At 30.2% G+C, this 27280-nt stretch overlaps 2 protein-coding genes across 3 annotated transcripts in view; one reads left to right on the top strand and one right to left on the bottom strand.

Moving 5' to 3' along the window:
* LOC129952662 (terminal nucleotidyltransferase 5C) overlaps positions 1-27280 on the top strand; it is a 132529-nt gene that overhangs the window by 3806 nt on the left and 101443 nt on the right. The gene's annotated exons all lie outside the window — the stretch shown is intronic.
* On the bottom strand, positions 23646-25616 carry LOC129952664 (KRAB-A domain-containing protein 2-like). Of its 2 annotated transcripts, XM_056065413.1 has the most exons (4): positions 25008-25616; positions 24732-24938; positions 23958-24438; positions 23646-23892 (listed from the first exon to the last, which is right to left on the bottom strand). In XM_056065413.1, coding segments are annotated over exons 1-4 (1200 nt in total). In that variant the 5' UTR covers positions 25518-25616; the 3' UTR covers positions 23646-23890. The 2 variants fall into 2 exon arrangements, with proteins under 2 accessions (XP_055921388.1, XP_055921387.1); XM_056065412.1 differs by having other exon boundaries at positions 23646-24438.

The following is a 27280-nucleotide window of genomic DNA, read 5'->3' as shown; positions in this document are numbered from 1 at the left end:
GAACCTTCCTCTCGAAGATACCAAGAGATCCTTCATCTAGAAGAGGGTCTATGCTACTGTACCATACAGCAAGACTGGGATGATTAAGTTTTTTTTACAGTGTGTCTTTGGTACTTCGAGATAGGGCCTTATATTTCTCAACTGCTTGTTTAGGCCAAAGATACAGCGGTTAGCAAGGGTAATTCTAAGTTTAATCTCCGCGCTTATGTCGTTTGCAGAATTAATGGCAGTGCCCAGATAAACAAATTCGTTTACCACCTCGAAATTGTACCTGTCAATTGTCACATTTTTACCAAGTCTACGGTGTGAATGGACTCTATTTGACGGCAGTAAATACTTCGTTTTGTCCTCGTTAATGTCAAGACCTCTTTCATCATCGCCTCAGACTCGATATTAGAGAAGGTACATGTCACTGCTCGTTTGGTTCTTCCCATAATGTCGATGTCATCTGCATATCTAAGATATTGTGTGGATTTTTGAAAAATTATGCCACTTGTATTGGCGTTGGTGATGCGCACCTTTCTATCAAGAACAATATTGAAGCAGCTACATTACAGCTCATCGCGTTGTCGAAGTCCTCTAGTTGTTTCGAAGATTTCGGTCGAGTCTCTTCCAATTTTGATGCAGCAACGAGCATTTTCAATACTCGCATTTCCAGAAACTCAATTTTGGACGTATTGTCAAGTAGCCAACTCTGTTTTTCCCACCCATTTTGATATTCAAAACTTTAAGACCAATGTGCACCTATATCTCCTCCTAAATCCTTTCTTATTTTCCTAAAGCTCACACTGTGTTTAAATAAATAAATATAAGGTAAATTTCAAAAATTCAAGCTGTTCTAAGTGTTGAAGCTTGATCTTTGAGTAGAATTCTTCTCAAGTGCTTAGCTGCTAAGATTGATGGAGAGTTGATATCCGTGAAATGAGTCTCACGAGATACATCAGGGACACTTTCAAGATTATAATTGCCATTACTTTCACGGCATGGTGGTTGATGCTTTATTTTGGCCAAACTTCCTAAGAACACGTACAGTATTTCTATGGAAAGATTTAAAAATCCCAAATTTTGTTCCACAGCAGTGTGAAAAACGACTTGAACATTTTTGTTTAAAAAATGTATTTGTAGGAAATGTTAATATTTAGATTTTGTTTCAATAAACTAGCAAGTCATGACGGGTGTATTGAATTGTGACACTCGAAAAGGAAAGGGGAGGGTAACTAACGAACTAGTCACAAATAGCGTATCGCTTTAATTAATAACAAGTTTAATTTTAATAATACTGTTTTTGATTTTTGTTTTTTAGTTGTTTTTTCTAAAGTTCACGGCTAAGTAAATAACATTGAAAGTTTGAAGACTTAAATAAAGCTTTTTTTTTTAATACCTACAAGTCTAATCAGTTTTTGTATAGTTTTCGGGGTTTGATAATTTAAAGGGTAGGTACATACATACATATATCGAATAAATGTGGATACTTTTTGTTGAGTTGACAACAAACAAAAATTTCTTCTTTTAATATTGTAAACAATTCAATGAGATATGAGAAATTGTGTAAATATTGATTTACTTTTATTTTAAGGCTAATTAAAGCTTTTACATTGTAATAAAATAAAATTTGTATGTTAAAAAATTTTGTTTCAACAGGCTTCAGAGACTTAATAATGAATGATATTTATTGTTTTTTGAAAGAGCAAAAACAAGTAGTAGAACAAATATTACTTTGCAATTATCAACAACCTTTTCTGTTTGTTATTTGTAATTGCAACAATTATTTGCAATTATTGTTGACATAATACAACGCACAACTACACAGTATAAGGCTTTTTGTATGACAACATTTTTGGGGTATAAGTTGAAAGAGTCTAGTCAATAAATATTAGGAATTTGCTAATTGTGATAAGAATGAGGTGTGAACAACATTTAACAAGAATTTAAAAATGTCTAACTACTTTTACCTTTTTGGGTATACTCGTATACTTAATTTTTGAAATTCAAAATGTTAACTAGAATACAGAGTTGAACTTAAAAACTTAATGTTAAGGTAAACACATTTAATATAGTATAACTGCATTATGTAAGATTTATCTGGGAAATAACGTTTATAATGAGCGGATATAAATTATACAAATTGTTTGGTCGCAAAAATGATTGCACATTTTATTAAACGCAAAAGTGAATGATAATGGTGATATAAACGTCATGATAGTTGCGATAGGTCTTTATAGCGATATCGCATGATTCGTTCCATTTTTGATTGTTAATTATAACAAGTTAACGTGGATGAATTTACCTTAAGTAAATTCATAGAACTATATTTTGTCACATCTGGTTTTACAATATTTTACTTATTTGGAACAATCTTCTTATAAAAAATAATATATGATAAAACATGAAACACTTGTTACACCAGAAAGTTGACGTGCGTAGTTAATGAAATTAAAAAATTACGTGGCGCAACAGTGCGTTGAGAATTAGGACTTACAACTCTCAACCATTGTTATTGAAAATTGGTAAGAACTGTTTTCCACATTAAATTTCGGGAACAAAAACAGACATTGAAATCACAGTCTTTTTCATTACATTCAAACTATTGTTGTAAACTATTATTACATTTTATCAGAAAATATCAATAGACAGCTTTTCTTACAAAAAATGTAAACCAACAAAAAATAACAAAACACTGATAAGTAATAGTTTTTGACTCAGAAAGATATTGACTTCAAACTTGTTTTATCTTTCACAAAATGTTGTTATTATTATTTTTTTAAACTTTTGGAAATATCGACAAACGGGCTTTGTTACAATTTTAATGTTGGAAAAAAGACTACATATGGAATGAAATATCTTTTTTTGTTGTCAAGATTTTCGAGTTGTAAATTAATTTTTGCTAATTTTTAGCAGTATATTTTTTAAACTATTCTTAAAATTGCAATATTATTCTTGAGGTTTTGAGAATGAAATAAACGCAAAGTATGGTAAAGTAAGTACGTCACACCTATACTTGATTTAATGGGCCTTGAAATGTGGAGAAATGTCAACATTTCTATTTCCATAAATCGATAGCAATAATATCCAATGGAAAGTCAAAACAAAGTAAATATATTTTATATATTTTGTTTTGTTAAGCAATATTAATACGTCTTTACTTGTTTATTTATTTTGTCTGCTGTTATAATAACATTATATGACTTCAAAATCCAGGCTGTTTTATTAATAAGAATTTTTAATGAATTTATAAAAAAGTATTATATTAATCTAGAAGCAAATATATTTCATCAAATTTTTAAAACAACACCAAAATTTTGAGTCCTTTAAATAAAATGTTGTTCATTATACATTTGAACATGAAAAACCATTACAAGCTCTTGCGACAAGTCTTAAGTTTATATAGAAAACTATTATTATTAAGGTAAAAAAAAACGACTTCAAAGCTAAGCCTAAGACTATATAAATCTCAAAACATTATCAAATGGTTTCCGGGGCTATTGCTCGTTCATAAACACTTTATACAAAAAACATGTTAGGTGTAGTTTATGTACCTACCCACACACGTGTTTTTCTTCTTCAAAGAACTCACAAAACATCATTATGATCTTTTTAGTACCTCGCATAATTTTGTCTGTTTTCTCACATTTAAAGTTAATTTGTCAACCAGATAATATTAATTTTATGTTAAAATTCAAAAACGAAGACTCAATTTAAATAAAACACAATATTATCACCTATAACAAGTTCTAGTAACAGTATAGTTATAATATCCTAAAAGTGAAACCAGTCCATTAATGTGTTTGAAATTGAATCTTATTTGTTTTATTGCGAAATATTTATAGGAACAGACATAAACAGAATTGGAATTCCATTAAAATTGGATGAGTATAATGCAAAATAATACAGCACATTGTTGCAAAACTCATATGACAGGAATAACAAGAAATATTAATTTAGAAACCCGTTGGATGATTTTTCAAACAATGTTCCTGAAAAACAATACGACAAATTTTGCAAACTTTATACAAATATGTATATGGCTTAAAGCCCATTGACTATTATTGAAGTACATATATTTAAATAAACGTGAAATACAAAATACTTTGATCAATAGCTTTGAAATTTATAATTTTTATAGAACAAATGTTTTAATTCAGAATCAAGTTTTTTTTATTTTTTGAAACCCGTACAATTCTTTGCATGTGACGATCGTTAGATTGTTAGAAAATAACAAAATGTTTTATCCCTGTTTAATACTTGTTAAATAGCTTGATGCTTTGAGACAAATTAATGAACCGTATTGAGAAATTACAGCGAGTCCCTTAACTATGATATCTGTATGCCCAATTTTGAATTTATCTTATTTTGTTTAAAAAAATTAAAGAAGTTTATAAGTGAAAGTAAATATGTCTAACCTGACTAAGGAACTAAAAACGACCCCACTTTAGAAGTTTATGTGACAAAAATGTTCTTCAACAAGTTTTTCTATTCTCATTGTTATTATTGGTGACCACTTCTGGCTATTTCCTTAGAGCATAAACCGTTAAAATAACGGTTAGATAAGAAACATTTCGACGATCTAAATGCTCTACGTTCAATGCTGTCCAGGAGGCTTAAGTAAGATGCAGGAGCACCAACCCAGATATGGGAGTTATACTCAAGCTTTGGACGTACATATAAAAGTCTTGTAGATAACAGCCAGATCAGAGGGGAGAAACACTTCTTGCATTGCCTTAGAAAACTTTGCAAAAATGTTGGCAACATCGCTCATGTGAACGTTCCATAAAAGGTGGTTGGTGATACACATACCGAGAATATCGAGATGTTCAGTCTCCTCGGTGCAAGTGCCATAAATGGATAATGGGAAAGGGTGTATATCTAACTTTAACTATACAAGACAGCATTGGGTTTGCGAAGCATTAAATTCCAAGCGGTTTTTTAATCCCCATTGTACAATGCTGTTTTGGTCGGCATTTAATGAGCTTATCATAAAGTGTAGTTGCAGTTCCACATCCGAAGAAGAGGGATGTGTATCTGGAAACGAAAATAAAAAGCTTAGAGTACTTTCGTCACCGAAACAATGTATTGGACTAGAAGTTGCAGACAGGAGATCATTAATACAAATGAGAAAGAGTATTGAAGATAGAAAGAGCCCTGGGGCACACCAGCATTTTGTGGTTTTCAGACTTGAATCCATCCAATACAACTTTTATTGAAAAATTCGAAAGGTAATTACTAATCCAATGAAGGAGGGATTCATGAAAACCAAAAGCACGTGATTTTGATAAGAGAGCCTGATGCCAAACCCCATCAAATTCTTTTTAAATATCAAGTGCAATAATCTTATTTTCTTCAAAGCGATGTAAAAATGTGCTCCACTGTTCGGTGAGATGAACCCCGAGATCACAAGTAGACCTATTGCTACGAAAGTTGTATTGCTTTTGATCTTCGAGATATTTCTTGAGCTGATAATTAATCTGCGTTTCTATTAACAAATTAAAGTTAACAAGTGTTTATAGACGGTCCTTCTTGACCGTCGAAAAAATGTCTTCAATTTGAGTAAAATAAAGTCTGTTAACATATCTTGTAACACCCACTGTTGACCGATACGTTGCTGTTCTCAGCCTTTTTTACGAAACTGTAACTCTCAATGATTGCGTTGGCTCTTTGACAACAACGTGAGAATTTGATAAACTGAAGATGCGAACATTTTGTTTGTTACTGTAGCTGCAAATACGCTTTGTCAGAAGAAATAATTTTTATAGCATACAATCCTTCACCAATTAAAGCTATCTAAGGTGCAAACTACGAAGCAATAACAAAGACGTGGGTTCTATTTAACTCTGCTAGACTATGTTGTGTAGGGTTGTGTGAAGTCAATTGTCTACAAGGATAAGCCCGAGACAATTGACGCCTTGCTAAAGAATATTCTGCTCCAAATGCTAACATACGGAACTAATTGATGAAAAAAGGTGTACAAAATTTGGCCACTCAGCTGAAATCTATTCGCACCAGCCGGGGCGCAATTGTTGTATGGAGAAGTGGAAGACTTAAATCATCCAATCGGTTTAAATGAAATTTTCAGGTAATATAAGGGAGAATCCTTTTCCTTTTCTTCTGTTACTAAATGAGCTCCTAAATTTTTCAATATCTCCAAATATTGTCTTTTTTTAGAGTTTTGCCTTAAGGAACTTAAGAAGGGATAATTTTATTATTTTTAGTAAACCGAGAACATTATCTTGATTGACTAAATCGGTAACCACGATAATCCTTGTTACGATCTGGGGCCAGAAGAACCATCCAATCCATATTTGGGGCTATTTCAAGCTGTTTTACTGTTTCACAGTTTTTAAAGAAAATTGAAAAATGCTTTTTTATGATGACGTCGATTTCGTTTAAATGTTTCCGATTGCTCACTGTCCGAGTTGATGGTATACCACATCAGGTTTTTAAATAAACCTCTTTAAAAATGCTTATAAGAACCAAAAACCGTGTTTTAAGCCTAAGTTAAAACAACAAATTGTATGATGATTACAAAAAGTACAAGTCTTTCTCTTTTAGGTACAATTTTAAACATTTTATTATCTTACTTAATTTCTGGAAATTCTCATTAGTTATGAGTTTTTTTTTGAATTTGAATCTATATGAAGTTTCGATTAAAACTTGAATCTGATACTTTAACTTGCTGCTTTCGAATCTAAACTCCTATTTTAACTATTTGTTCAAGTTTTAAAAATACCCGTTTTTAACTTTATTTTTATATTCCTTAATATATTTCAAAAACAATAGACTAGTTACAAGAACAAATTTTACTTTGAAAACATTTTTGATTTCTATTGAAAACCATTTAGCTATATTTTTGTAAGATATGTACAATTTACCAACTTTTAAAGTTTCTTCAAATGTTATATGGAATAATCTAAATACTCCTATTTCAACTGAATTTTTAAGAAAAAAATTATTGATTAAAAAAACAATTACGGATTTTATTGAAAAAAAAACTATTTCATAAAATATAACCATATATTCGTGTTTTTCGAATTTTAAAAAGAAAACCTTGTTAACTAGTGTTTTATGTGTTTTTTGTTTTTGAAAATCAAACGTCTAAAAAACAATATTTAGAATCTTTGAAAACCATTTCCCTTTTCTCATATTCCGGTGTCAATATTTTCATTAGAAAATAAAAATAATGTCTGCTTAAGTAACCATATTGTTAATTGTTGATACATTGACGTAATATGATTGACGATCTTGTAGGCATAATTAGATACAGAATCAAAGGCTAAATGCATAGTATGTATTAAAAATCAAATGCGAATCATGTATGCAAGCAGTCTGTTTAAAAATATTCTGCAAAAAAGGTTTGTTCTCAAAAATTTAAGTGCCATCGAAAATCTTTAAGTTTTTTTTGAATATTTAAAATATTAGATTTAAGATTTATATTAATTGTATAATACAGTTATTTAGAGCTTATTAATAATCAATTTCGTAAAAAAAACCTATTTTCAAAATATTGAATTTCGAAAAAAAAAATTAATAAAAAAAAACAATGACATTTCCGATCATCAAATATAATCGAGAGAGTATTGAAAAATCAAGAAAACTTTACAACAAAATAACGGTTCCATGGGGGGTACCCCGCTGCAACACATTTTTTTTCATAGAAAGAAGTCAAATTAACAAAATAAATGTAAGAGAAAGTTTAAAAAAATCTATTAATTTGTTTTTAAGTAAATATGAATTTTAGATCTTTTGCCAAAAAATTTGTATGTGGATTACTGTTATTTTTAGTCTTAAAAAAAGGCTTATGCGAATCGGCTCAAAACCTTAATTTCCAAGATTCAACTCAATTGGGCGAGACAGACGGACCGAATCGGGGACCCATTTTTTTACTTTTCTTTTATTGTAATGTCATATTTGATTAAAATCTTGAGTTCGAATTTGTTTACAAGAAAAAATAAAAACATACAAATTTAAAAAAAAACAGTCTCTCTTATCTTCATATCAAATTTTAAAAATGTGACAAGATACTGTATCTACATAAGTTATGATATAACTATTTAATAAAACGTGTAACATTATGTTTACATTTAACTTAGTACGTGATCATTATGATTACGTTCATATATATACATCATGTTTAGAGAACCAGCTGTTTATTAACAACAACAACACCTCCCAACCAAAACCAAACTGAGTGAGCCAAAACTTTATATCTTCCAATGTCAATACACCTAAATGTAGATGTGGCAAAAATTGACCTCTAAAGCTAAAACTATTTTAACAATAACACGACATTATGTAGATATTCTTTTTCTGTCGATATAAATAATTTAGCGGCATAAAAACTTATCGTGTTTTATTTTTGTTTGATTTTATTTCATTGTGATATTCGCTAAATAAAAGCTTTTTCCTCCTAACAACAACAAACTAAGTACATATTCAAAACCATTTGCGATTCACATATGAGTTGAGTTGGCGAGATCTCGTGTTGAAAATATTGAATTAACAAATAAAAAAAACTCACCCACTGGAAATGAAAACGGAAAGAGAAGAGGCGTAGTAAATTTCGAGAATTCATGAATCAGTCAAGCGAAAAGCTTTTTTGTTTTCGAACGAACTCGAACTTTAATGTTAATAAAACAAATTTGTGTAATTGTTAAATTGCTTTCGTTTCATTCGACATCGACACTCGACACTTTGAATGAAAGTAAGAGCAAGAGCAAGAGGAAACTTTGCCATGTTTGGTTTCGTTTTCAATTGGGCGATTTGTTGTTGTTGTTGCTGCTGTTTAATTTATGTGCGTTACTCATCAAAACGAATATCAGTAGCATGTCCAAAACTGTAATAATTTGTTTTATTATGATTAGTTGCACGAAACAATTTTAGATTTTTTTTAATTATATTTACAATTGCGCTTTAATTTCTGTTTAATTCTATTCGTTTTGTTTAACTTTGGTTCGGATATGATCATTCCAACTTACAGATCTAAATATTTTTTTTATTTTTTGTTCTGGGTACTTCACTTTTCTTAAACTTATTATTCTATATTACCCGTGTTTTTTGGCATTCTATAAATAGTATAGTAGATAATTCCCAAGGAAACGCATCGCCAGTAGCCAGATTTTTGCATTTGAAAATTGGTACAACTGAAAGAACACCTATCAGAATAATAATTAAAAAAAAAAAAACACAAATAGAAGAAAGTTTTATTAAAATCAAAAGTTATAACTAACTTCAGCAAAAAAACTAACTAAAACTAATAAAATGCACAATTTTGAAGAAGAAATTGTAAGAAAACATCTGGAAATTTAGATTCTATAAGAAAAAGTTCATTTAACAATTGCAGCTTTGACATAAAATAAAAACTTCAAGAAGGGTGTTTGTTCGTAGACACGTACATTAACACGTGGTTTTGAAGCGAGCTCGAAGCTTGCCTTAATTGTTTATATACCTCATTTCGAGTTGAAATGAGTATGATTCGACTTGATTCCGGTCAGGGATCGGAGGATTAATGGTATAAATGCAATATCAATTGTTCGTGTAAAATCCTACTATACTATTGATAGATTTTCCAACAAAACACGGGTATTGTGTCAAAAAGTGTACCTGTAAGTAATTTAGAAGTTAGCACTTTCCGTATCACCTTTCTTTTTAAACACATCCAAGCAAATAAATAAACTTAGTAATCTTTTATTGTTAGAGATGCAAATCAAATTCAATGCGAAGAGGAAGTGTACAGCCCTAAATACTGTTCAAAGTGGCATATAAATTAAAACACTAACTTTGACAAAGAGGCTTAACCGTATTTTGCATAGAATTTTTTATGAAAAACTATGAGCTATCGAAAAACAGAAACATTTTTGTTTCATTGTCGATCGAAGAGATACAAAAAGTTAGCTAGATATTTAGTTCAAAACCTACGATTTTTCAATTTAAGTTTTGTTAAGGTTTTTTGTAATGTAAAACATTGAGAAACATATCAAGGCTTGTACAATGATTGTATGTTGATGCAATTAAACATTTGTCAGAATAATTTACACTAAAATTGTTAGAAATTCAGAGCAGAACTAATTTCAACTTAATAAAATGGTATTTTTTTAAGGTTATGTTAAGAAAATATTAATAATAATGTATAGTTCATTTTTTTTCTTCATATTTTCGATATTGTAAATTGAAATTGGAGGAAATTAGAACTTAAGGAAGGGGATTCGTTTGGAGATTATGGTCCAACCCTGTGTTTGTAGATCTTTACGTGCAACAGATGGAACGCTATATTTGTAGTAGGACATTATAGTAGAATAAATTATAAATGATATAGCGAAACATTTTAGAAAAATAAAATAATGTATTCAGTAGGTTGTCCAATAAATGGAACCAAATGCTTTGAAATATATATTATATACCATATAATACATAATTAATAACATAATTTTCAAAATTTTATAAATTCATGAAAAGAATTTTCTAAGTTAAATACTTAATTAAAAGATCCTGATTTATTTGTAAGAATCCCAATAAAGAAACATCATCTGGGGCCTGACATGATCTATTGGCAGTAAGAACATTGCCTGCTGGCTTTAAGGTCCTTGTATTTTTGGCCTAAGAACAATCCTACTTGGGCAGGTAAAATTTCCTTTCGCAGTGATTTAAAGGTAAAAGGCAAATGCAATTTTTCTTTTTTCTTTTTTATTCAATCCATTAATAAATATATTGGTTCTTTCCAAGCATGATGAAAGCAAGTGCAAGTGTTGTACACGGTAATCATCAGCTCATACTCAAGTCAGGTTGTTATAAAAAGATTACAATATGCTTATCTGCTTAAAACGGAATTATGATGTAAGATTTTTATTTTTTTTTGAAGATTTGCAAAATACTTTATGGGTTTTATTTTGAAAGGTAGTCATACTACAGTTGATATGGAGTCGCCACAAAATCAAAAACAAACACAATTTTTAAAATTATACTTTTCAAAAGTATTCGTGGAGCTCGTAGAAATGAAAAATTGTTCCAAAAATTCACAAAATCTTCTCTCCTGAGAAAATTGCAAATATTCACATACGCTTTCGCGTCACTAGGGCGACTAGGTATTGGTTTAGAAATTAACACTTTTTTTTTATTCTCAGATGATTTATTACTTCAAGGTTAGCCAGAATAGGTTCGTAACAAAAACATTCTTAGTTCTAATTTATTGAGGGAAGATAACATTATTTATTTTGTAATAAAATTATATTTTAATTTTATTTTCATCCAAGCCCAAAATTGATAACAATGGTAAATAAAATGTTGTTAAGTAAAAGCAAATGGATGAAACTTAGCAATTAAAATTTTTATAAAATTCTTGATTATTATGAAAACTCATTGTATTAAAATGTTTATAAAAATCTCCGGTTTCATAACTTTTTTATATTTCAATTTTTGTACATAGTTATTCAACAAGTAGAAATATTTGTTATTTTTTTTAAGTGCTCTTCAAAGGGTTTGCTTGTTGCCATTTTTATGGTAAAGAGAGGGTTAGAAACTAGGTGCAGCGGTTCGGTGTAATAGGGCTAAATATCGACTCGAGGAGAGAACTAAGTAAAGCAAGTAAGTGAAGAAGTCCAAAAGAGTGGAATAAGACAAAAAACAGTTCAATTGGTCAACTTTTCTAAGTAATAAACTTAAATTCACATTTATTAGGATAACGATCTCAAAATAATTAAATTTGTGGGACAACCGTCCGTGAAGAACTAGAGACTAGTGACTTACAACTCTCAACCATTCCTGTGTGCGAGTAATATTGTCAGTGATGAAGGGGACCTATAGTTTAAAGTCAAATTCGAACGGCTAATTTAAAAAGGAACTTTTTAGTACAAGAATTTCTTTTGGAGGACTTTTCAATTAATCACAAAAAGCAATAACCTTAAAAAAAGACTTTTGTACAAGCAGAGATTGAACCCAAGACCTCTTTCATAAAAGTCCAATGCACATAACGCCACGCGTACTAAAGGGTGATTTTTGAGCTATTATCTTTTTGGCAAGACTGGTTTAAACAGCTGACAAACGTTTCATGTTTTGTTTCACTGTCAAGCATCTTCAGTTTGGTTCATAATTTAACCATGAATCGTTTTACAAACGAACAACGCTTGCAAATTATTGTTTGTTAAGAAAGTTCATTTTGCGCTTCTTCCATTTTACGGTCAGTTTAATCGACCCACTAAATCGGCTATTCGTTCAATTGTGACTAAATTTCACACCAAATTTACATTGTTGGACATTGGACCACCAACACGCTTACGTAGAGTGCGAACTGAAGACTGCGCATCTGTATCGGCTAGTGTTAATGATGACCATCAATTATCGATTTGCGCGTTCGTAGCAATTGTGCCTCTGTTACTCAACAACGTGGAAAATGTTGGTGCAAGAATTAAAGCAAAACGATCTACTGCAACGTAAATGGGCTCCTGGAAAGTTGGCCGAAGATCCACTTGTTTAACGAAAAATAGTGTTTAGCGACGAAGCTCAATTTTGTCGCAATGGGTACGTAAAAAAGCAAAATAGTTGATTTTGGAGTGAATATCAGCCATAAGTATTGCAAGAGCTACCAAGAAAAAGTCACAGTTTAGTGCGGTTTATGGGCTGGTGGCACCATTGGACCGAGCTTCTTCAAGGATGATGCGAATCGTAAAGTAACTCTGAATGGTGACCGCTACCGTGGGATGATATCCAACTCTTTTTGCCCAAAATGCAAGAGCTTGGCTTGCATGACATGCGGTTTCAATAAAATGGTGCCACATGCCTACATGCCACACAGCACAGACGAGTTCGCTGAACATTAATATTTATTTATTATTTCACGTTCGGGAGGGGTCAATTGGCCGCTTACATCATGCGACTTAACGCATTAAGACTATTGTTGGGGCTATGTTAAAGATTGATTATGTCTATACAAACAAGCCCGCTTCAATTAATGCATTGGAAGACAACATTGAAGCATTTATTCGTGAGATACCGGCTAAAATGTTGGAAAGAGTATGCCAAAATTGGACTAAGCGGATGGATCATTTGAGGTGCAGTCAAGGTCAACATTTGCATAAAATAATCTTCAAACATTAAATTATTTGAATTTCATGTGTTTTTTTTTTGAAAAACTTTCTTGCAGCTATTAAAAAATCATATACATATATTTTAGCATTCCAAAATTCTTTGAATAAAAAAAAGAATGGAAAGCATTTTCTTTTAACTGCGTAGAAATGTACAGTTTCTTCTAATAGATTCTCCAACTCGGAATCTTGCATTAAGGCGGAAAATCTGCCGGAATTATAAAACTTTGGTTGATAAACTCAGTGAAAAACGATTTATAAAATAATTACTAACCAAACAAAAAAAAACTTATACTTAAAACACATTTTGGCTGCCATTCTTATCTTTAAAACAAATTTTAACCTAAGTGTTTACGTGTTTATAGATACTTTTTTATCCGTCACATGAATCAAGATCTGTTTTTTGCGTTGTTAGGTTTTGTTTTTTTATTTTTTGTGTTTGTTTCTTTTAATTTGGCAATTTGCCACTTAGCACACATGTGCGTCTTCGTTAAGATTTCATAACTTAAATGTGGTATTATACTAAACAAAAACAAAGCTAACCAAAATTGCCATCCCATCAGTAAGAATTAAAAAATAAAAACAAAAATAAAACTCAAACATTTTTATCGACATTCAACTGTTAGTCTATTGGTAAGTATATCAAATCGGCGATAGTGAAGACAAAAGAAAATGTTATTGATTAGATTTTGTGTCTTTTAACGGGAAGCACCTTCATAATAAGTATATCAATTCTTGAAGCAACAAAATGCAATTCAAAGAAAAAGATAAACAATCATTTTAAAATAACTTCAACTCAGACGGATATAATTATCTTTGATTGTGAATTAAAAATTTCCATTTTGTATCTTAAAGTTTCAAGGACACTTGAAAACTTATATTTTGATTAATTTTGCTGAATTAACCAGGTACGAGTATTAATATTTTCGTCAGAAATTGTCGCTTCAATATCAACTTCATTTATTTTATTTATATTATGTTCAATATCTTAACTACCAATTTTGTTTAAATTTGTTTGAGTATTTGAATTTAATTTATTTTAATTTGGTAAAATAAGTATTTTTCGGAACATTTTCAAAATTTGATACAAAATATTGCTTACCTATACTTTTGATAGTCATTTTTATTTATTAATACGGAAGCATATTAATTATTAAAATATAAAATATTATGTGGTTTTAACATTTCTTCACGTATTTGCTTGCATATTTTTGTATATAAGTAAAAACCAAAAAACAGTGTCTCGTATTATTGAATTTGAAAATTCCTCCTTATTTTTGGGTAATAAAAACATATTTTTTTAAAATAATAAAAACAAGTTTAAACAACCAAATTGTGTACTTTAATTATAATCTGCAAAAAAAGGAAATTGATACTTAGTTTCAATCGACATTTTTGCTGCACTTAAAATAGTTTTTAGATAAAAACTTTAAGTGCATATAATTAATTTTATATTAAAAACATTTTTTAATTGACACTAGAAAGTACCTACAAATGTGTACCTACATATGACTTACTTGGAAAGCTTTGATACAATTTTTTATAACAATGAAGCGTAAGACATTTGATAAACTATTACATTGTAAAAAGTTAATAATTTTTGATTTGATTTAATTGATTGAATTAGATTTTTAGATTTTTATCGAAAGCAAACTAAGAAAAGTAAGAATGAATTCTTAAAATTTTTTAGTTGACATACAATTTTGGAAACAAAATCAATTGTCTTTCTTAGGGCTTACATTTTAAGTATCGAATGTAAAGGATGTTTTTTTTAATAATAATTTAAATAATTTAGCTTTATTATAAAGATAAGGGTTTGCATTATAATTTAAAATTCCTTTCTGGTAAGTAGCTGTCACGGCTAATGGCTATACTAAACTCCAGCCGCAGAGCCTTATTCGATCCCTGTCAGCAATAACTGGACGAATATTTTCTAGTAGGCTAACCATTTCACTTAACCTAACAAAAAATAGTCCTAACTGTATTAAATGGCACGATATTGAAGGCCACGCCACAGTAGTGAGATAATGCGCTCACCAAAAGCTTCCTTCAATAAATTGACAGTTTAGCTGAGCCACACAAAACGAACCATTATTTTGATATAAAATTTGTACGCTTTACACAAATTTTTCAAGAGTTAATCTATTCATTGTGAAATGGCAAATAAAACTGCCCACTTTCAAAATTGAATATCACACTTCTAAAAAACTGCCCGTTTTGATGGAGGCATGACTTAAATAGAGGATGCAAGAATCGTGCAAAATTTAGAAATTAAAACAAAAATTAGTATCAATATTTCATTTAATTTTTCAGCTCTAATTTGATGATGTTAATTCTTGCCCCTGATTTAAGATTTGATCAGAAAGTTGTGTTTTGAAGTTTTGTAATAATTTTGTTTAATTGTGTTGATTTATTGAATTTGTTTACAGGAGTAATTCTTGTCATTAAATTCTCTGATTAGCAGCTCGGTTCCGGCATAAGAATTCTAGGTCCCTGACTCGGTCAGAGGTTGAGAGTTGTAACTCACTAGGCAATAGTATTGCATTTTAAAATAATATACAATATTATTTTACAGTTAGAAATATTAAAATAGAACATTTTATTTTTAATTTAATAAAATAATATTTATTGAAAAATAAATTATGATCAGAAACTCCATACACCCGATAAAATAAATGAACACTTGAATTTTCTTGCAAACGATCAAAAATTGGTTTCAAAAATTGTATAACTATTACTTCTTGAACCAAAATCTCTTTATCATTGAAATACACAAAAATACCAAAATCTAAATGATTTACTTTAATTCATCAATAATTCCAACTCAGCACATTATATTTTTAAAAATAAACTCATAAGCTTAAAGATAAAAAGACGTTCAAACATTTAAGACAATTTTGTGTTTAATTCCTAAAAGTATGCAACTAGTAAATACAAAATAATACAAAAGCTTTTTTGTTTTTCAGATAAATTTACACAAAGTTATCTCATGCGATTTAGCAAGCTGGCATTAAATTAACGAAAGTTTTCTAACAACTAATTATTTTGTTTATCTACGCAAATACATACATACATATGTTTTTATTTTAGTCTTTCGGAAGTTTATTGTTGTTTTTAAATAGCGAAGGAAAGTAACTTTTTTAACGTGATGTTAGCAATCAAATGAATGAAATCTTAGCTTAGCTTTAATTTAACAGAATAAACAATTACAAATCAATGGAATTCTTCAAACATTTTGAGAAAATGGAACCAATATGCGTGAAAGAGTTAAAATTTGACAATAATATTTTGTTTTTAAATTTCCAAAAGTACATACTTTCAATAATAATATTATGTATATAACGATTATTTGTTCACTCTAGCTTTTGCTAATAGTTTTCGCTCATTTGCGGGGTTGAATTCGCAAAGTTTTGTTAATGAATTCGATTAATAAGATGGGTTCCATGGCCTAGAAAGAATTAACATTTCAATCAATAGGAAGCCCTAAACTGTTTTTCAGTTCCTAGTGATATTGCGCAATTATTAATTTTACATAGGAAGTTATTGCAAAAATTTTGAAATTTCTCGTCATTTCGAGGTTTTCAGAACCTAAATAAAATGTTTTTTGAGATATTTCTGGTCTGTGTTTACACAAATTCAAATCATTATTTTTATTTTGCAAATAACAATTAGAGGTATGTATTTTAAAAAAAAGTGAAAAATCTAGTTGATCGCAAATATCTTTCAGACCAATAACGCCAATGACTCCAATTGAAATTTATATTATACATCGTAACATGATTAAAAATTGCTAAAATCTAGAAAAACTTAACTAACGTTGTCTTAACAAATTTAAAAAAATTAACAAGTATATTTTTCACCTTAAATATTTTTTGAACATAAAATTAATATTAAATGCAAACTAATGTGCCTCAAATAATAACTTTTTTGAATGTTGGTAAGTATTTAAGAATCATCGAAGTAACAGTTTTTCTTTTGACAAAAAATGAAAAATCTAACAAAGTAATTACTATTTCGACTAGAATATCTTGCCAACAATTTGCCAACATTTAGTACAATTTTTACAAAAATCGAACTGGCAGTTTTTTTTATACTGTTGGCCCAATCGGATTCCTCGAGATTAATTAAAGGGATTGACATACAATTTTTTTTAATTTTCTGCAAAATATTTATGTTAACATAAGATAATTTTTGTTTTAAAAATTGGTTTTCGAATAAAAGTTTTAGGATCAAAAACAGACATTTGAATCAAAATAATTTTGTATATGTAAGATATTTTTGTTAACAATTTCTTATTAAAAAAAATACATTTTATAAAACACAAAAACTAACAAAACCAACAAAAAACTGTTGAGAAATGGTTTCCGACTCAAGTATTATGAGAACAAAGAAAGATATTGACTTAAAATTTTGTATTTTACACAAGATGTTGTTATAAATACTTTTTAAACTTAAAAAAAAATTCGAAAGACAGATGAAAAGTTATCGGTGTGGGTCAGATCCTAGCCTCCCTTTTTTTTCTAATTAATAGCAAAAACGTTTCTGTTTGTATACACATTGTACATTACAAACATTTTTTGAAATGTACTTAACTGTAGGACTGTAGGATGTAAAACGAATAATATCCTTATTTTTATAAGGAACTGTGAGTTTAGTAAACCTCGTTTTTAAAGTTATAACATTTTTTATCTATCCTGTTAAAGTCAATTTTCTAAGTTTCATAATAGATCCAAGGTCTATAAGATGGAATTCGTGAAAACATTGAGGACATACAGCCTCAAATCAAATAAATATCACATAAAAATTGATTAATCTAATTTAGCTGGCATTATTTAAAAAAACTATAATTTTAAATAAGTTTTTAAAAATCTTAAAAATTCTATCAAACAAATTTCAACATTTTGGATTTTCTAGGTACTGTAAAAGCAGAAAAATAAACACATACAAATAATTCATGAACAAAATCCACAAACAAATCGATTAAATAATTACATATTTTAAATTCAAAAGAATTATTTTTTTTAAATTATTCATCATTATAACTTATGGACGTTGCGTTTTTTCCACTTTAGCCGGAAATTGCTTAATAGCCTAAAAATTGGAAAAATAGCAACATTTAAATCACTATTGTTGTCTTGAACTATGAAAATCTACCCTTCACTTTTGTTTTGCTATACAAAATTTAAATAGTTTATATTCCAACTTAAATTAAAACCATTGTTTCTAGCTTAAGCTATGTAAAGTATACTCCTTAATGTTACCTTATTCTACATCTAAATCAATTTTAATTTTGAAAATTCGTATGCATATTGGTTTATTTTGAAAGATTTATTTTATATTATAGGTAAACCTGTTACTTTACCATCGTCCACAGTCAATTAACGCATTAAAGACAAAATACAAAAATAAAAACTTAAATATTTATCAACATAATTTTTAAATGACCTTGGTTTAGTTAATAGATATACCTACGTTTTCTAGAATACCATGCAATAGGCCTTTCTCTTTTAGGCCAACAACGTCGGGTTCGGATGTAGTTATATTTACAAGAACACACTTACTTACAGAATACTATTCTACATACCCGCTTAATTGCTCCCCTTGCAAACGATACAAATATACATATGTAGATATGTTTATGTATATGTTAGATACATTTTAATACAAACTCTTGGTTATGACTTTCAGCAAACGGCATCAAGGTTTCGATATCATTTGATATTGTCTAGAATGGTGCAAAGTTACAGTACTGAAATTAGGTGATGAAGCGCCTTTTGTTGTTAACGGTGAAGAAAATCGGTTTAAAAGTTCTGGTTCTGATATATTTCTTCACATTTGAACTTTGAAGAACAAATTACTGTATTAAGGATGGAAAGATGAAGACCTTCATTGCTGCTGACTCCAAACAATTTTAATGAGCCCTGTCCTTTTTCGCCTTGTTCAGGTTTTGAAGCTCATAAACAAATTTAGCTTTCCTATACAGGTGGTTAAAGTACATACATTTTGAAAACGCTTCCGACTGTAAGTCCTGCATAACCCCACGAATTCCATTTATAAGGTCTTTAATTGATTGTTTAGCCATAACGTAAAATTAATCTTTCACATGGCTAAAAGCAAAAAGTCCGAAGGAGATTATTTACTAGATTTCAGTTGCCAATCGTAATGATTGATGTCTTATAGATATAACACGGCCATAAAACTTTTCTTTTAAATTTGCAATTGTTTGTTTGGGTGGCCCGAAACGGAATTTTTAGCAACACCGTGCTACCTTATGATTTTGGAAACTATAAAATTGACATGGCTTTAGTATAAAAAGCGAAAAATCAAGAAAGGTGAAACATTTTTATGCAGTTATTGGTATTCATTGACATTTATCCCCTAAGATATGGTTTATTTCCAAGGAGCCCCAATATTATGATAGTGGCCTAAATGCACTTATTCCGTCCTCTTAGGTGTCCAAGCAGCACCAGCGACCAACTGCCGTGGAATGACTATGTGACTGCTTTACTTTGCCAACGACCTTCAAACGCCCATTATTACAAGTTTTTTTTTTTAAGTCATTCTTGAAGACTTGAATGAAAATTGTTACGACACGGTATTCAAAAAAAATCATAGAACAAGAAACTGTAAACAAAACTTATAGTTTTTTCTGAATATGCAATATGTAAAGTTTGTTAGTAATTTACTTAATCTGTTTCTTATGCAGTTTTAAATTGTTAAGATAAATATTGTAATTATTGTTTACTAATAGCTTATAATTTTATTGATACCTACATATATGCTACACACCACCATATGAAGAAAATTTAACTTAAAAAGTATCAATATCGTAGTGAAATAAGATTGTAGTAATTATTGATATTTTTAATATATTTAAATAAATAAATTTTATATAAGAAATTTGGTACACAGTCAGTGTACACAGCTGCTGTTGCTGTTGGCTTTTATTATTCTACTTCTTAACTTATTGTTTTTGAAAGAACTTGTTTTGAATGACTTTGTCAAGATTAAATGGAACGATAATAATGCACCTTGTTTTTGTTGAAGTTATTTTCTGAATCAATGTAGCTAACTAAAAGAACTTTTGTGATAAGATTAATTATCAGTTTTTTGTTTCTTATTTTATAATATTAAGGCTCTTATTTATTTCCATTTCTATAAATATTACAAGGTCAAATAAAATCAAGGTGATATGCATGGTTGCCACAAATGTTTTGATTAAATTAGTGAACAGAGCTTTAAATTACCGAATTAAATATTAGTATAACTTATAAAGGGTGATTTTTTTGAGGTTAGGATTTTCATGCATTAGTATTTGACAGATTACGCGGGATTTCAGACATGGTGTCAAAGAGAAAGATGCTCAGTTTGCTTTGACATTTCATCATGAATAGGCTTACTAACGAGCAACGCTTGCAAATCATTGAATTTTATTACCAAAATCAGTGTTCGGTTCGAAATGTGTTTCGCGCTTTACGTCCGATTTATGGTCTACATAATCGACCAAGTGAGCAAACAATTAATGCGATTGTGACCAAGTTTCGCACTCAGTTTACTTTATTGGACATTAAACCAACCACACGAATGCGTACAGTGCGTACAGAAGAGAATATTGCGTCTGTTTCTCAGAGTGTTGCTGAAGACCGTGAAATGTCGATTCGTCGCCCATCGCAGCAATTGGGTTTGTGTTATTCGACCAAATGGAAGATTTTACGCAAAGATCTTGGTGTTAAACCGTATAAAATACAGCTCGTGCAAGAACTGAAGCCGAACGATCAGCCACAACGTCGAATTTTCAGTGAATGGGCCCTAGAAAAGTTGGCAGAAAATCCGCTTTTTTATCGACAAATTTTGTTCAGTGATGAGGCTCATTTCTGGTTGAATGGCTACGTAAATAAGCAAAATTGCCGCATTTGGAGTGAAGAGCAACCAGAAGCCGTTCAAGAACTGCCCATGCATCCCGAAAAATGCACTGTTTGGTGTGGTTTGTACGCTGGTGGAATCATTGGACCGTATTTTTTCAAAGATGCTGTTGGACGCAACGTTACGGTGAATGGCGATCGCTATCGTTCAATGCTAACAAACTTTTTGTTGCCAAAAATGGAAGAACTGAACTTGGTTGACATGTGGTTTCAACAAGATGGCGCTACATGCCACACAGCTCGCGATTCTATGGCCATTTTGAGGGAAAACTTCGGATAACAATTCATCTCAAGGAATGGACCGGTAAGTTGGCCACCAAGATCATGCGATTTGACGCATTTAGACTGTTTTTTGTGGGGCTACGTCAAGTCTAAAGTCTACACAAAGAAGCCAGCAACTATTCCAGCTTTGGAAGACAACATTTTCGAAGAAATTCGGGCTATTCCGGCCGAAATGCTCGAAAAAGTTACCCAAAATTGGACTTTCCGAATGGACCACCTAAGACGCAGCCGCGGTCAACATTTAAATGAAATTATCTTCAAAAAGTAAATGTCATGGACCAATCTAACGTTTCAAATAAAGAATCGATGAAATTTTGCAAATTTTATGCGTTTTTTTTTTTAAAGTTCTCAAGCTCTTAAAAAATCACCGTTTAAAAATGCGCAGGACTTAAGTAGACAAATAAAAACAAGTACAAGCAATCATTTTCAGTATTGTCACTACAAAATATTGATATTGAAGCTCAGTTTAAACGAAGTCGAAACCGAGGCTGATATTACAGTGTTACAAATGAAAAGATAGTAGAAAGATAGATAGAATCAAATTTAATGCAGATGGATAATATTCATATTTTCTACTTTGATTATCTTTCTTTTTAAATGATTACCTAAAATAGCTTAGGAAAGGAGTTTTCAATAAAAACTTTCATTTTGATTTAAAAAATACGTATTTCTTAGAAAAATCAATGAGTGTTTATTCATCATATCCTTTCCATTTTCATCATCAAATTGTATATTTCCTTGAATACTATTTTTAAGGCCTGACTTTTGAAAATTGTCAAAACCCTTACCTCTCAAGAAAGAACACGTTAAACAATTTCAATTCTCTGCTTTCTTTTAATTCCGGCTATTAATATACTTAATCGCAGCAATAAATTTGTTTTTAAATAAGTAAGGTTATAGCAGTTCGAGTTTCCGAGTTCCAAATGCAGTTTTCTAAGGTAAAAATGGATTTAAATACTGAAGATCTGGATAATAATGATTTTAATTACTTAGCTGAACTTTAATATCATTATAACAAACGCCTTTATGCAAAATACGGTATTCCTAATGTTTTTCGTCATCCACTTGCACAAATTCGTCTAACCGTTTTATTATTGCCAAATAGAATGTGCCTTACGAGGACGCAAATCGCTTAAGTCTTTCGAAATGTAAATCTAAACAATTTCAGTGCGTGTTCCCTTGCATTTTTTTTTATCTTTGGCGTAAGGTAAAGGTCTTAAGTCGAAGAATTGCAATTTAGGTTTTTGATTTAGTGTAATACTCTTTTTGTGTCTCTTTCGTTAAATACTAACAAGTTTAGAACAATTGTTTAATATCGCATACAGTCAATAAACAATAAGACAGAAAACACTTTATATTTGTGGTGATAATAATTTTTTAACTTCGTTGAGCCTGTGTGACCTCCTTTTTTTAGCTTAGGTGAATTTTAACTCTTAAAATTTTGTATATCATTTGCCAAGATTACGTTTTAGCTAAAGCAATTTTCACTGATAGTTTAAATAATATCGACTTGAAATTGCCTTTTTCTTCCTAAAACTAAAAATCTTATTTATGTCAGAGCTTTTTACAACTTAAAGTTTCCAAAATCCCATAAACCCAGAGGAGTACTGTTTTATAAATACAGAAAACACATCGTTAGCGCCTGACGGTATTGCCTCAAAAATTATGAGCTCAAGTTGGTTTTCATTCTATGTCGATGTTATATTGAGAAAGTGACAAAATAAAAGCCGTCCCAAATAATTTACCACAAACTTTCTTCCTACTAACTTTTCGATGGGTGATTATATTATTTTTCTCTTGGATAGAATACAATAAAATGTTTTAAAAATGACAGTCGATAGAACTATAATCGAACCATTTACATTGCTAGAACACCGCCGCAATGTTTCATGCCTTTCGTTGTTTTATCGATATTTTTACAAAACAATGTGTTATCGAATTAGCCCGTTGCATTCCACTCTTTAAACGATTCAGCCGTAATACTTGAACTTCCAGGAATGCTCATCAGTTTACCCTTGAGTTCAATTCCGGGCGTACTGTCATGTATAGAGAATCTTTCTTAAATCGGACATCGAGAATGTGGAATGCTTTGCCAACTCTGTTTTTCCCTAACATTTTGATGTTCAGAACTTTAAGACCAATGTGCACCGGTATCTCCTCTTAAATCTTTCCCTATTTTCCTAATGCTCGCACTGTGTTTAAATATAAAAATACATATAAAGGGTACTTATTACCCCTTAAGTGCCTATAAATTATAAAAAAAGATGAATAAAAACCTTTTAAACATTTTTCTCTTATAATAATCTCCAAAAAAAATTTAAAAGAAAATTTGAAGTCGAGACAAAATAAAAACCATATCATTTTTTTTTTTAAATTAGAAGTTTGTGAATTTATAGTTTTCAAAATTTGTTTCTTTGCTAAGCAAAAAGTCCGATCTTTTTATACAATAAGTATTTTCTAAATTTACTTTTAAATTGCTACTGTGAATACGTTAATCTTATTTAATTTAAAGGTACTTTTATTTGTTCAGAATAAAATGTTTCATTTACTCCAATAATATCATTCACCTTTCGTTTATGGCCTCTTCTCAGAACATGTACAGCAGTCTTGTTCGCACAATCCTGGCAAAAAGAATTTTCTGAATTATCATTTGTCAAAGCACAATTAAAATGTAATGGTCCGTTACATTTCCAACAAACCACTTCCGATGTCAAATGTTTATCACAATTAAGACACTTAATAGATTCTTTAATTTTATCACAGTTTTTCTGATAATTCATCATCATCATGGCATCATTATGGCTCTTGCTTATTTCCTTTCGAATTTCACTAACTTCGTTTAGTTTTTGTTTGAATTCTTCTATTTTTAGCCTTAGTTCGCCTTCGGTTTGTAATTGAAAATTATTAACGTGATTATTCAATAGGGAACTCGATTGCCGATTTCCAAAAAGAGCTTCAAACGGTGTACGTTTTATTGATGGATTAAAACAGCGATTTTTTAAGCTTTGAATGATTCCCAAACAGGAAGTCCAGTTGTTTGAGTCATTATGTGATATCCAGCTGACAATGGTGTGAAAAATATCTTCAGAAATTCGTTGAATAGGTTCTTGTTTGAATTCACCTCTGATAAGTTTAACCATCCAGTTTTCTGAGAGCTTTTTGAGAATCTAAAGTAAAATTTAAACGAAGTGTTTTTTTTCTTCAAAAGGTATCATTGTAAAAGTATTGTTAAAATGTGTTATGGGCCAACAAAAATTACCACAAAATTTTACTCTCCGAAATAAAGCCAGAAAATCTCTTCTGGAAAAATTACTTTTTTCAAGATTTTGTAATAAATACTTTATGTTTTGCTAAGCAACTTTCTATAAGTCGTTTAATGAAACTCCACGCTATTTTCAAAAACTATATAATTAGTTTTCATTTTAAGATACTTCTATTGTTCATGTTAAACTTAACTTACCATCTCACAAAATCCGTCCTCATTTGAACACATAAACACATTTGGAACTCCTATCAAGCAGAAAATATCGAACAAAACTTCAGCAACTTCCTCTGAACCATTCGATTTTAACGGTCTCAGTATCAGAAATTTTGTCAAATGGTCTTGATAGTTTAATACAAATCTAAATCCCTGATGTGTTTCCACCTCCATGTCAATTATACCAATCTACAAGTTTTTTTTATTTTTATACTTTAGGAAAGCCTATTTTCGGCAAAAAATAATTTTCGAACCAACCTGGCAACGTGAGTTCAAGTCCTCAGGCAGAGCATCGACCTTAGTACTCGATGTTGTTTCCTTATATTTCTTTTTCAAAGCACAAGTTTGACACAGCTTCAAATAGATGGCTATTACCTCGCGTGTGATATTGCAATACATCTTCTTCAACTCCAATTCCATTCCTTTCTCTTTTTTATGACCAATTTTTAAATGAGCACTATGAATAGCCTCAAACATATCACTTGCCTTACAATAGTGTATAGCTCTTGTGATTTCTTGTCCATTTTCATTTCGCTGGATCAACTTATCACAACTATCAATTGTGATTATGTCAAATCTTTTCAATCGACGATAGTGCAGCCCTGACAATTCTAAGCCATAACGTCTGCGTTCAATGGCTTCTCTGGTCTCTAGTACTAATTCATTGTAACGGTCATCTGTCATCAACAAAGTTCGTTCCTTCTTAACTGCTAACAGCTGATTTAATTGGTTCTCGAATTCAGCCTTGATAGTTAGATAAGCGCACATTTTGTGTTTTTGGTTTTGCTTAGCTTTCTTCGACTTGACTTTACTTTTTACTAGATACTTGTTGCTCGCAAAGCTGAAGATTTACGACTGCGAAATTAATTTTCTACCCGCTAGGCGGTGAGTGCTAAATGTTATTTGTTTGGTGTTAAATTGTATGGAGTCAGTGAGCAGTAGATATTTAAGATTGAGATTCACGTGCAATAGCGGATTATTCTAATTGTGACAGAAAGAATCTTCTAAGGGCGGAAATTTGAAGAGGGCTACAAAGTTTCCATTGTGAATTTGTTTTGGATTACGAAGTATCTGCTAAACTTCTCGGATTTCGAAATTGGATTTTTTTGGTGTATGCAATTAAAGGACTTTGAACTTAAAAGATAATTAAAACGTATTCCTCCTGGTAAAAAATTTGATACCTTATTAATACTCGTTTTAATTTACTTAATATTTATGCAAGCAAATGCATTTTTCAAACTTCATAATTTAAAAAAGGGAATAAGACAAAATCAGCTTTAAAAATCCTAAAACGTGAAACCCCATGGTTTTGAAAAAGGTTGACAGCAAATAATTCTTCTGATGTATTCTACGCATTAACTAATCCAACCCTGGGTTTACTTGGCATAATAAATAAATTTGTTTCAATCTCAAAATGTTTAATTCGATTATATTGTTAATTTATGAGCAGACAGTGTTGGTATATGTCTACATATGTTAACATAGATTTCCCAGTTGTGGCGAGACGTAGTCGGTGACGACAACAACAAAACAAAAAAAATTAAACTTGACATGTATTTATTTTCTCCCTGAGAGGGTATCACGTGATGGGTAGTGTTTATCAGCTGTTTTACCCAGTACCTACATAAAAGGGAATTTAATATAAATGTAGGTACCTTATACATATTATTATGATAAGAATTATTATTTACGGTGACCAACCGTATTGTGTTGAAATTCTGCAAAGGTTTTAGACATTTTAATTTTATATTTTTTTACACTTTTGAATCTAGTTGGGCAATTTTTTAAACATTTAAAGCTACTTTAAATTATTTAAAAATGGAAGCCGATTCTTAAAATGAGTTTTACAATATAGGTTGACTCTTTGATAATTTTAAACGATGTAAAGTATACTTTAAAGCCTTTTTACAGAAGTATACTGTGATTTTGTAAAATAGGTTCATTAGTTTCAAACATTTTCAAACATAGAACTCCTTTAACTAGAGTCGGCTTTATTGCTTAAAAAAAGACTGTTTAAAATTTTGCGCTATTATTTTTAAATAATAAAATTATTTAAATATTAAAACTCAGGTTTTTCAAAATTTTGATATGGAGTTAATACTGAAAACAAAAGAGTGGATCAAATACAAGGAGTTCATAATTAATTATGTTTGTATTATGGTTCAAACGTTCCTACTTCAAAAGGCAACAAATTAATATTGCAAAAACGAATAATAACTTGAGATGGGAGTTGTTGACGTAAAATCCAAGAAGAAAATATGGCTCCTCGAAAACAAAATTGATGATTTCTGCCTAAAATCGGTGTCCGATTCGGCCAGAGTCCAGATAAATTATACCTTGTAAGCCATAAGTTTAAAAGATCATTGTGTAGAATTCTACTCAGGATAGTTCGTGAAATGTTAAGCTTTGAGACCGTTGTTGAATTGATATTCGTGAGTTAAATGTCATACTTACGTTGACAGCAGTCATATTCTATAAAGTAAATTAAATTGGGTGGCGCAACAGTCAGTTGAGAACTAGGGCCAAGTGAC

This window comes from Eupeodes corollae, chromosome 3 (assembly GCF_945859685.1).
Source record: "Eupeodes corollae chromosome 3, idEupCoro1.1, whole genome shotgun sequence".
NCBI classification, from domain to species: domain Eukaryota; kingdom Metazoa; phylum Arthropoda; class Insecta; order Diptera; family Syrphidae; genus Eupeodes; species Eupeodes corollae.
The sequence above is the reverse complement of the archived record's forward strand: the minus strand, read 5'-3'. Positions and strand labels throughout refer to the sequence as shown.